The sequence below is a fragment of the Bombina bombina genome, chromosome 10, assembly GCF_027579735.1.
Source record: "Bombina bombina isolate aBomBom1 chromosome 10, aBomBom1.pri, whole genome shotgun sequence".
In the NCBI taxonomy this organism is placed as follows: Eukaryota; Metazoa; Chordata; class Amphibia; order Anura; family Bombinatoridae; genus Bombina; species Bombina bombina.
In genome coordinates, this window is record NC_069508.1 from 216774898 (window position 1) to 216787699 (window position 12802).

General features: G+C 36.7%; 1 protein-coding gene across 1 annotated transcript in view; it reads left to right on the forward strand.

The window, feature by feature from the left end:
• Nucleotides 1-2398: 2398 nt before the first annotated feature.
• SGIP1 (SH3GL interacting endocytic adaptor 1) overlaps nt 2399-12802 on the forward strand; it is a 1342240-nt gene continuing 1331836 nt past the window's right edge. Inside the window, exon 1 of the mRNA XM_053693689.1 lies at nt 2399-2565. Coding sequence (XP_053549664.1) covers nt 2556-2565 — 10 coding nt within the window. The 5' untranslated portion in view covers nt 2399-2555. The remainder of the gene's footprint in view (nt 2566-12802) is intronic.

Sequence of the window (12802 nt, forward strand, 5' to 3'; positions counted from 1 at the left end):
TCAGTATATATATATACATATATGACTATTTGTACTTCAGTATATATGTATATGACTATCTCTTCAGTATATATATATATATATATATATATATATATATATATATATATATATATAACTATTTTTACTTCAGTATATATATATATATATGACTATCTCTTCAGTATATATATATGACTATTTGTACTTCAGTATATATGTATATGACTATCTCTTCAGTATACATATATGACTATTTGTACTTCAGTATATATATGTATATGACTATTTGTACTTCAGTATATATATATATATGACTATTTGTACTTCAGTATATATGTATATGATTATTTGTACTTCAGTATATATGTATATGACTATTTGTACTTCAGTATATATATATATATATGACTATTTGTGCTTCAGTATATATGTATATGACTATCTCTTCAGTATATATATATATATATATATATATAACTATTTGTACTTCAGTATATATATATATATATATATGACTATTTGTACTTCAGTATATATATATATATATATATATAACTATTTGTACTTCAGTATATATATATATATGACTATTTGTACTTCAGTATATATGTATATGACTATTTGTACTTCAGTATATATATATATATATATATATATATATATATATATAACTATTTGTACTTCAGTATATATATATATATATGACTATTTGTACTTCAGTATATATGTATATGACTATTTGTACTTCAGTATATATGTATATGACTATTTGTACTTCAGTATATATATGTATATGACTATTTGTACTTCAGTATATACATATATGACTATTTGTACTTCAGTATATATATATATATATATGACTATTTGTGCTTCAGTATATATGTATATGACTATCTCTTCAGTATATATATATATATATGACTATTTGTACTTCAGTATATATGTATATGACTATCTCTTCAGTATATATATATATATATATATATATATATATATATATAACTATTTGTACTTCAGTATATATATATATAACTATTTGTACTTCAGTATATATGTATATGACTATCTCTTCAGTATATATATATATATATATATATATATATATATATATATATGACTATTTGTACTTCAGTATATATGTATATGACTATCTCTTCAGTATATATATATATATATATATATATATATATATATGACTATTTGTACTTCAGTATATATGTATATGACTATCTCTTCAGTATATATATATATATATATATATATATGACTATTTGTACTTCAGTATATATGTATATGACTATCTCTTCAGTATATATATATATATATATATATATATATATGACTATTTGTACTTCAGTATATATGTATATGACTATCTCTTCAGTATATATATATATATATGACTATTTGTACTTCAGTATATATGTATATGACTATCTCTTCAGTATATATATATATATATATATATGACTATTTGTACTTCAGTATATATGTATATCACTATCTCTTCAGTATATAGATATGACTATTTGTACTTCAGTATATATGTATATGACTATCTCTTCAGTATATATATATGACTATTTGTACTTCAGTATATATGTATATGACTATCTCTTCAGTATATATATATATATATATATATATATGACTATTTGTACTTCAGTATATATGTATATGACTATCTCTTCAGTATATATATATGACTATTTGTACTTCAGTATATATGTATATGACTATCTCTTCAGTATATATATATGACTATTTGTACTTCAGTATATATGTATATGACTATCTCTTCAGTATATATATATGACTATTTGTACTTCAGTATATATGTATATGACTATCTCTTCAGTATATATATATGACTATTTGTACTTCAGTATATATGTATATGACTATCTCTTCAGTATATATATATATATATATATATATATATATATATATGACTATTTGTACTTCAGTATATATGTATATGACTATCTCTTCAGTATATATATACATATATGACTATTTGTACTTCAGTATATATTTGTATGTAGCAATGACAACAGTGGGATTGATGTGCAGGGGGTTACTATTCAGTTCCTTATTAACAAGCAGTGGGGGAAAAGAACAGTACGAGCTCTCATGATTAGATTAATACAGAGTACTGCACGGCTATCATTGTTTAGAGCGGGCACTAATTACACCTAGCGCGCGCACAATAGCATTAATGTGAGGGGAAGTGCGTCACATGGGCTCGCTGTGTGAGAGATGGCAGCAGCCAGGGAGTATTGTGTGAGGAGATGCAAGCCGCCTGGTCATGTGACGGGGCCATGCGGCGCGCTGATTGGCTGGCTTCCCTGCAGGCGTGTGAGCACTGAGCTGTCCTCCCTTTCTCCCTCAGCATCCTCCTGTGATCCTGTAGGTGAGCTCTGCAGCCCAGCATGGCCTATCCCTTGCCCTAGCTGCACCATTTATTGATATTGTCCTCATTGCAACCATTCAGTGTGCATCTGACAGCTGGGATTCTGCTGCATTTTGTTCCCAGCCTCCTTGGGATTGAGGAATGAAAGTCTGCCACCATGATGGAAGGTAAGTACAGCTTTGTATTTCTCTGGCCTTTACATCCTGCTTTAGATTGAAATGACATTTGTAGCATAGTAACCATCTTGTCCTATTGTATCTGTATGTCACAAGCTGTATGTCACAAGCTGTATCTGTATGTCACAGGCTGTATGTCACAAGCTGTATGTCACAAGCTGTATCTGTATGTCACAAGCTGTATGTCACAAGCTGTATCTGTATGTCACAGGCTGTATCTGTATGTCACAGGCTGTATCTGTATGTCACAAGCTGTATGTCACAAGCTGTATCTGTATGTCACAGGCTGTATGTCACAAGCTGTATGTCACAGGCTGTATGTCACAATCTGTATGTCACAGGCTGTATCTGTATGTCACAAGCTGTATGTCACAAGCTGTATCTGTATGTCACAGGCTGTATCTGTATGTCACAAGCTGTATGTCACAAGCTGTATCTGTATGTCACAAGCTGTATGTCACAAGCTGTATCTGTATGTCACAGGCTGTATGTCACAAGCTGTATGTCACAGGCTGTATGTCACAATCTGTATGTCACAGGCTGTATCTGTATGTCACAAGCTGTATGTCACAAGCTGTATCTGTATGTCACAGGCTGTATCTGTATGTCACAAGCTGTATGTCACAAGCTGTATCTGTATGTCACAGGCTGTATGTCACAGGCTGTATCTGTATGTCACAGGCTGTATGTCACAAGCTGTATCTGTATGTCACAAGCTGTATGTCACAAGCTGTATCTGTATGTCACAGGCTGTATCTGTATGTCACAGGCTGTATGTCACAAGCTGTATCTGTATGTCACAAGCTGTATGTCACAAGCTGTATCTGTATGTCACAGGCTGTATCTGTATGTCACAAGCTGTATGTCACAAGCTGTATCTGTATGTCACAGGCTGTATGTCACAGGCTGTATCTGTATGTCACAGGCTGTATGTCACAAGCTGTATCTGTATGTCACAAGCTGTATGTCACAAGCTGTATCTGTATGTCACAGGCTGTATCTGTATGTCACAGGCTGTATGTCACAAGCTGTATCTGTATGTCACAGGCTGTATCTGTATGTCACAGGCTGTATGTCACAATCTGTATGTCACAGGCTGTATGTCACAATCTGTATGTCACAATCTGTATGTCACAGGCTGTATGTCACAATCTGTATGTCACAGGCTGTATCTGTATGTCACAGGCTGTATGTCACAAGCTGTATCTGTATGTCACAGGCTGTATCTGTATGTCACAGGCTGTATGTCACAATCTGTATGTCACAGGCTGTATGTCACAATCTGTATGTCACAATCTGTATGTCACAGGCTGTATGTCACAATCTGTATGTCACAGGCTGTAGCTGTATGTCACAGGCTGTATGTCACAATCTGTATGTCACAGGCTGTAGCTGTATGTCACAGGCTGTATGTCACAATCTGTATGTCACAGGCTGTAGCTGTATGTCACAGGCTGTATGTCACAATCTGTATGTCACAGGCTGTAGCTGTATGTCACAGGCTGTATGTCACAATCTGTATGTCACAATGTGTATGTCACAGGCTGTATGTCACAATCTGTATGTCACAGGCTGTAGCTGTATGTCACAATCTGTATGTCACAGGCTGTAGCTGTATGTCACAGGCTGTATGTCACAATCTGTATGTCACAGGCTGTAGCTGTATGTCACAATGTGTATGTCACAATGTGTATGTCACAGGCTGTATGTCACAATCTGTATGTCACAGGCTGTAGCTGTATGTCACAATCTGTATGTCACAATCTGTATGTCACAATCTGTATGTCACAATCTGTATGTCACAAGCTTTATGTCACAAGCAGTATGTGTGTTTACTGATTTATCTTCATGCTGCCTCATTAATCCAGTGACACTACTGCTGCCTCTAGTCAGTATTGACACCGTCTCTTTTTAATAAAACAAGGTATATCCTATGGTGTAATGTAGAATGGTTTACAACCAAAATATTTATCATTAATAAAATAATTGACTAAATGAACTGTGAAGTGCAAATAATGTAACCCTTCTCATGCCCTACAGGTTTTGTCTGGGTTTTCACCCTAGCTCTAATTTTAAATGAAACAATTTGCTTCAATTAGCAAAAGAGTTAAAATACATTTACATAGCAATATGTTGCTGTTCTATCTGGCATACAATGGGTGTCTGAGAGCTGCACCAGTCTTACACATAGTCCCTTTTTATAGGTTGGTAAAATAAGCCCTAAGTGAATCTCATTATTTAATGCTGTTAGAAATCCTTGTCTTCTGCACAGATTTTATAACGGAGTTAACTCATTCAGGGTCAGATAACTGCAGGTTAATGTAATGTTTATCCTGTTTAAATTCATTTTTGTCAGAGGGAAGATTTCTGTTAGTAAATATTACATATGATATATACTAATGAGAATGACGTAATTATCAGGTGTTTAATTCATTCACGTTAGTCCTGCTGTTCAGCGGATCTGGTTCTGTATTTTGTAGCCCACACCTTACTTATCACGCTGTATTTGCAGCAAATGAAAGCTTTTTTTCATCAGCAGTCTTCTTCGGCTCAGGCCAGTTAGGCCACTGCCTAGGACAGGAGTATTTGCGGAAGGGATATTGTCTCTCTCGTATGCTCTCCAGTGGGGATATATGGCCCCCCCATATGTTCTTGGCTTCGGGTTGAATAAGATTTGAGGCAGATGTGAGGGTTGAGGGAGATTTTGTAGGCAGCAGATTTGGCATTGCCAAGGAAGTAAAAAAATAAATACAGCTTTGATTTGTTGCAATGAAATAGGATATTTTAAAATCTATTGCAATGTTTTCTGAAAAAATAGTTTTCCTCTCCTGAATAAAAACCAATCTATTTTCACCTGTGCTTTCCTGTAGGGCTATGGGTTTGTCTCTTGACCAGACGTGCACAAACAGTCACTACAGTTTAACTCACTGCTTTTCAAACCTGTCCTCGGGCCACCCTGACCAGATTTTGTGGAAAGTAAACGGTTATTTTACTTGCTCTCACCTAAGGTGATCCTGAAAATCTGGCCTGTTAGGGAGGACATTCTTTGTTGGGGGTAAAAGGGACATTGTATTGGGAATATTACATAATATGTCATTTTAGTTCTACCAACCATGCAAGTCCATGGGGTAGATTTATCATACCCCGGGCGGACTGTCTGCCCTACATCACTAAATGCAGACAGCATACGCTGTCGGCATTTAACATTGCACAAGCAGTCCTGGTGACCTGCTTGTGCAATGCCGCCCCCTGCAGATTTGCGGCCAATTGGCCGCTAGCATGGGGTGTTAATCAACCAGATCGTATACGATCAGGCGGATTGCTGTCCGCCGACTCATAGGCGGCGGACGAAGTAAGGAGCAGCGGTCTTGAGACCGCTGCTTCTTAAAGGGACAGTCTACTCCAGAATTATTGTTTAAAAAGATAGATAAAACCTTCATTACCAATTCCCCATTTTTGCATAACCAACATAGTTATATTAATATACTTTTTACCTCTGTGATTACCCTGTATCTAAGCCTCTGCAGACTGCTCCTTATCTCAGTTATATTAATATACTTTTTACCTCTGTGCTTACCCTGTATCTAAGCCTCTGCAGACTGCTCCTTATCTCAGTTATATTAATATACTTTTTACCTCTGTGCTTACCCTGTATCTAAGCCTCTGCAGACTGCTCCTTATCTCAGTTATATTAATATACTTTTTACCTCTGTGCTTACCCTGTGTCTAAGCCTCTGTAGACTGCCCCCTTATCTCATTTATATTAATATACTTTTTACCTCTGTGATTACCTTGTATCTAAGCCTCTGCAGACTGATCCTTATCTCAGTTATATTAATATACTTTTTACCTCTGTGATTACCCTGTATCTAAGCCTCTGCAGACTGCTCCTTATCTCAGTTATATTAATATACTTTTTACCTATGTGATTACCCTGTATCTAAGCCTCTGCAGACTGTCCCCTTATCTCAGTTATATTAATACACTTTTTACCTATGTGATTACCCTGGATCTAAGCCTCTGCAGAATGCCCCTTATCTCAGCTATATTAATACACTTTTTACCTCTGTGATTACCTTGTATCTATGCCTCTGCAGACTGCCCCCTTATCTCAGTTATATTAATATACTTTTTACCTCTGTGATTACCTTGTATCTAAGCCTCTGCAGACTGCTCCTTATCTCAGTTATATTAATATACTTTTTACCTCTATTATTACCTTGTATCTAACCCTCTGCAGACTGCTCCTTATCTCAGTTATATTAATATACTTTTTACCTCTGTGATTACCTTGTATCTAAGCTTCTGCAGACTGCTCCTTATCTCAGTAATATTAATATACGTTTTATCTCTGTGATTACCTTGTATATAAGCCTCTGCAGACTGCTCCTTATCTCAGTAATATTAATATACTTTTTACCTCTGTGATTACCTTGTATCTAAGCCTCTGCAGACTGCTCCTTATCTCAGTTATATTAATATACTTTTTACCTCTGTGAGTACCCTGTATCTAAGCCTCTGTAAACTGCCCCTTATCTCAGCTATATTAATATACTTTTTACCTCTGTGATTACCTTGTATCTAAGCCTCTGCAGACTGCTCCTTATCTCAGTTATATTAATATACTTTTTACCTATGTGATTACCCTGTATCTAAGCCTCTGCAGACTGTCCCCTTATCTCAGTTATATTAATACACTTTTTACCTATGTGATTACCCTGTATCTAAGCCTCTGCAGACTGCCCCTTATCTCAGTTATATTAATACACTTTTTACCTCTGTGATTACCTTGTATCTATGCCTCTGCAGACTGCCCCCTTATCTCAGTTATATTAATATACTTTTTACCTCTGTGATTACCCTGTATCTAGGCCTCTGCAGACTGCCCCTTATCTCATTTATATTAATATACTTTTTACTTCTGTGATTACCTTGTATCTAAGCCTCTGCAGACTGCTCCTTATCTCAGTTATATTAATATACTTTTTACCTCTATTATTACCTTGTATCTAACCCTCTGCAGACTGCTCCTTATCTCAGTTATATTAATATACTTTTTACCTCTGTGATTACCTTGTATCTAAGCCTCTGCAGACTGCTCCTTATCTCAGTTATATTAATATAATTTTTACCTCTGTGATTACCATGTATCTAAGCCTCTGCAGACTGCTCCTTATCTCAGTTATATTAATATACTTTTTACCTCTGTGATTACCCTGTATCTAAGCCTCTGTAAACTGCCCCTTATCTCAGTTATATTAATATACTTTTAACTCTGTGATTACCTTGTATCTAAGCCTCTGCAGACTGCTCCTTATCTCAGTTATATTAATATACTTTTTACCTCTGTGATTACCTTGTATCTAAGCCTTTGCAGACTGCCCCTTATTTCAGATCTTTTGACAGACATGCATTTAGCCAATCGGTGCCCTCTTACTTGTAAATTCAGCTGTGAATAAATGCATTGAAATAAGGGGCGGCCTTCAAGGTTTAGAAATTGGCATATGAGCCTACCTAGGTTTAGCTTTCAACAAAGAATACCAAGAGAACATTCGATGATAAAAGTAAATTGTAAAGTTGTATAAAATTACATGCCCTCACTGAATCATGAAAGTTTTATTTTAACTAGACTGTCCCTTTAACTCCTGTTTCCGGTGAGCCTGAAGGCTCACACGGAAGCAGCTGTATTCAGGGCCAATCGGCCCCCATGTGTTTAAACCCTGCAAAGAGGTTCATGGGACAATTTACACTAATTTTCATATAACTGCATGTAATAGACACTACTATAAAGAATAATATGCACAGATACTGATCTAAAAATCCAGTATAAAACTGTTGAAAAACTTACTTAGAAGCTTCCAGCTTAGCACTGTTTAAAAGGTTACTGGAACACCCACTGCAAGTGGGAAATAGCAGATACTCCCCCCTCCCCCTTCCTTTGCATATGAAAAGACCCTTTACACAAACAGGAGCAAGCTGGAGTAGGTATACCTTGGTATTCTTCTAAAACTTTGGGGCTTGGATAGGAGTCTGAAAATCAGTGCAATTTTATTTAAAAATAAGCAAAATAATCAATTTTTTAAAAGAAACAAAGTGTTTGGGCGATATTAATGGATCATCTACAAAACATTTATGCAAAGGAAAATCTAGTGTGTAATGTCCCTTTAAAGAGAAAATAAAAATGAAACTTTCATGATATAGATAGAGCAGTAATTTTATACAACTTTCCAATGTACTTCCATTAAAGGACCAGTCAACACTGTAGATTTGCATAATCAACAAATGCATGATAAGAATACAATGCACTAGCACTTAGTCTTAACTTTAAATGAGTAGTAGATTTTTGTTAAATAAATTGCAAAGTTATGTGTATTTCCACTCTCCCTGTATCATGTGACAGCCATCAGCCAATCACAAATGCATATACGTATATGCTGTGAATTCTTGCACATGCTCAGTAGGAATTGGTGACTCAAACAGTGTAAATATAAAAAGACTGTGCACTTTTTGTTAATGGAAGTAAATTGGAAAGTTGTTTAAAATTGCTGCTGTATCTGAATCACAAAGTTTAATTTTGACTTGAGTGTCCCTTTAACAAAATGTACACAGTCTTTTTATATTTACACCAGCTCCTACTGAGCATGTGCAAGAATTCACAGAATAAGCGTATATGGATTTGTGATTGGCTGATGACTGTCACATGGTACAGGGGGAGGGGAAACAGACATAGAAAAATCTAATACTCATTTGAAGTTCAGACTTAGGGGTTTATTTATCAAAGGCTTCGCAAGCCTTCCGACCCACTACGGCTGCAGGTTCTTACAACTAGCATCGGTCATCAGACTGCTGCTTTCCTATTTTTTCTCCACCTCTAAACTGGCGATATTCAGTCTCCGCAATCTAGTATGACCGGGGTGATTGACAGCTCCTGCCCGCGCGTGATTGGCTGTGCATGGGCAGGGAATTGCACGTAAGCGCAAAATATCGCTCGTGTGTAATGTTGAATTCCGCCAGAAGAATTCAGCCCGCCAGAGGCAAGCTACGGCAGACAGGGGCGCGAATGTGCGACCCTGTCTGTCTTAACTTGATAAATCTCCCCCTAAGTGCTATTGTATTGTCTTGTTATCATCTACTGTATTTACTGGTCCATAGTTAAAGGAACAGTAATATCAATATTAAACCTTCATGATTCAAATAGAGCATCATTCTAATTTGCTTTATTCTCTTGGTATCCTAGATAGGCTCAGGAGCATCAATGTACCACTGGGAGCTAGTTGATGATTGGTGGCTGCACCTAAATGCCTCTTGTCATTGGCTCACCCAATATGTTCAGCTAGCTTCCAGTAGTGCATTGATGCTTCAATAAAGGATTCCAAGAAAATAAAGTATATTTGATAGGAGAAGTATATTGAAAGATGTGTAAAATTGCATACTGTATCTCAATCATGAAAGTACAAAGAACTACCGGTCCCGAGCAACCTCACAAATCACAAGCTGCTGCAAGTGGGACTTTACCTATGTGTTTTACCCCTTTGTGACTTGCAGGATTGTTGTACTAAATACATTAGAGCTACAATGTCCCTTTAACAAATGTATTTTCTGATTTGCTGCTCTGTTGTATGTCTTTTATTATTTTTAGTTTAATGTTCCTTTAACCCCTTTAAGAACAGACCCATCCCTCCAAGTTCCAATCATAAAGAAAAGGAAAATGAAGCACAAGATCGTCACTGTGGTCGGCTTCTGGGGCCTGCTGTCCCCGCCGTTTGTTTTGAGAATGGAGTAGGGCACCACAAAAGTTAGGACGTTCCATTCTGTCCTAACGGCATCAAGTAGTTATGGTTCAATATCACGCCAATTTCTTATTCTATTTAATAACAGTATGACCAATAGACAAGTGCATTTGGCAGCCTCGTTCAGACTAAAGTCTGTGACACACTGAGAGCGTGATGATGCGGCTGTGCACGCTCAGTGTGTTGCAGCCCTAAGTGTTTTTGCAATGTCTTTTTATCATATGCAAATCTACTGTATTACTCTTCCTTTAAGCTTGAAAATTGAGGGTTTTTTTTTAGTTCTAAGAATTGACATAGCAAACTTCAAAAGGCTTACCCTGCCAACATATCTGTCCCTAACAGAGGTGTAACTAGAAAAATCTGGGCCCCAGTGCAAGAATCCATGAAGGGCCTCCGGAACAGTGTGAGGCTGGTAAATATATATGTATGAGAGATATATCTAAAAAAGAATGCACACAAAGGTGCTCCTCATAGTGTATTATCTTTAATATGAAGAATACAAAAAAGGAAGGGCCTACTCACAGAAACAACCCTCAAACAATATGTTGGTGTGTACTAGAAAGTTATTTCCAACTTGGGCAAATCAAAATCCTCTCCTATGATCCGCTCATAAAAAGGCTTTTGCACAGCACACACGGGACTCCTAACGGAGCGATTCTCTCATCGGCTGCTGGTCGGTGTTAGCTGGAGTATTTTCCTCAATATGGAACCAAAATTCATAAGTTCCGTATTATGCAGCAACGAGATCTTTCGGGGTGCAGCCAGTGTCAAACATGTAGCGTCTAGTAGGATGAGGTGGGCGCGGCCTTACATGTATCACTGATATTCTCCGCTTCATCAGAGGCTTCAGATGATTTTGCCCAAGTCGGAAATAACTTTCTAGTACACACCAACATTCCTCATATAGTTTAAGGGTTGTTTCTGTGAGTAGGTACCCCATGGGGGCCCTTCCTTTTTTTGTATGCTTTTAAGTTGTATTTTTTAGATATATCCTTTCAGTCCCAGGGAAGTACCCACACAGAGTGGTATGCATAGCTATCTATCTACAGTGGGGCAAAAAAGTATTTAGTCAGCCACCAATTGTGCAAGTTCTTCCACTTAAGAAGATGAGAGGCCTGTAATTTTCATCATAGTTATACCTCAACTATCAGTTAACTATCAAAGCGCCAACAAAAGAGGCAGGGTCTGAAGCTCAAACGCAATATTGAATCAATATTTATTACAATATGGATATAAAATAATATTATTCCATTGCTAGAACAATATAAAACATATAAATAGATAACAGTTTCAATCGGTTATCTCTTCTCTGCTAAAAAACTGTTATTATATTTAAAATTGTTTACAACTCAGATTAATACAATAAATTAAAAGTACTTTAATATTCCCTCATGGATCCATGTTAACAGTCTAAGGCCTAGATTTGGAGTTTTGTCGGTAACGACCCGCGTAGCTAACGCCGGCTTTTTTCTGGCCGCACCATAAAAATAACTCTGGTATTGAGAGTCCACATAAAGGCTGCGTTAGGCTCCAAAAAAGGAGCGCAGAGCATTTTTAACGCAACTTCAACTCTCGATACCAGAGTTGCTTACGCAAGCGGCCAGCCTCAAAAACGTGCTCGTGCACGATTCCCCCATAGAAAACAATGGGGCTGTTTGAGCTGAAAAAAAAAAACACCTGCAAAAAAGCCGCGTTCAGCTCCTAACTCAGCCCCATTGTTTGCTATGCGGAAACACTTCCTACGTCTGCACCTAACACTCTAACATGTACCCCGAGTCTAAACACCCCTAACCTTACACTTATTAACCCCTAATCTTCTGCCCCGCTATCGCTGACCCCTGCATATTATTATTAACCCCTAATCTGCCGCTCTGTAAACCGCCGCTTCTTACATTATCCCTATGTACCCCTAATCTGCTGCCCTAACATCGCCGACCCCTATATTATATTTATTAACCCCTAATCTGCCCCCCACAACGTCGCCTCCACCTGCCTACACTTATTAACCCCTAATCTGCCGACCGGACCTGAGCGCTACTATAATAAAGTTATTAACCCCTAATCCCCCTCACTAACCCTATAATAAATAGTATTAACCCCTAATCTGCCCTCCCTAACATCGCCGACACCTAACTTCAATTATTAACCCCTAATCTGCCGACTGGAGCTCACCGCTATTCTAATAAATGTATTAACCCCTAAAGCTAAGTCTAACCCTAACACTAACACCCCCCTAAGTTAAATATAATTTACATCTAACAAAATTAATTAACTCTTATTAAATAAATTATTCCTATTTAAAGCTAAATACTTACCTGTAAAATAAATCCTAATATAGCTACAATATAAATTATAATTATATTATAGCTATTTTAGGATTAATATTTATTTTACAGGTAACTTTGTATTTATTTTAACCAGGTACAATATCTATTAAA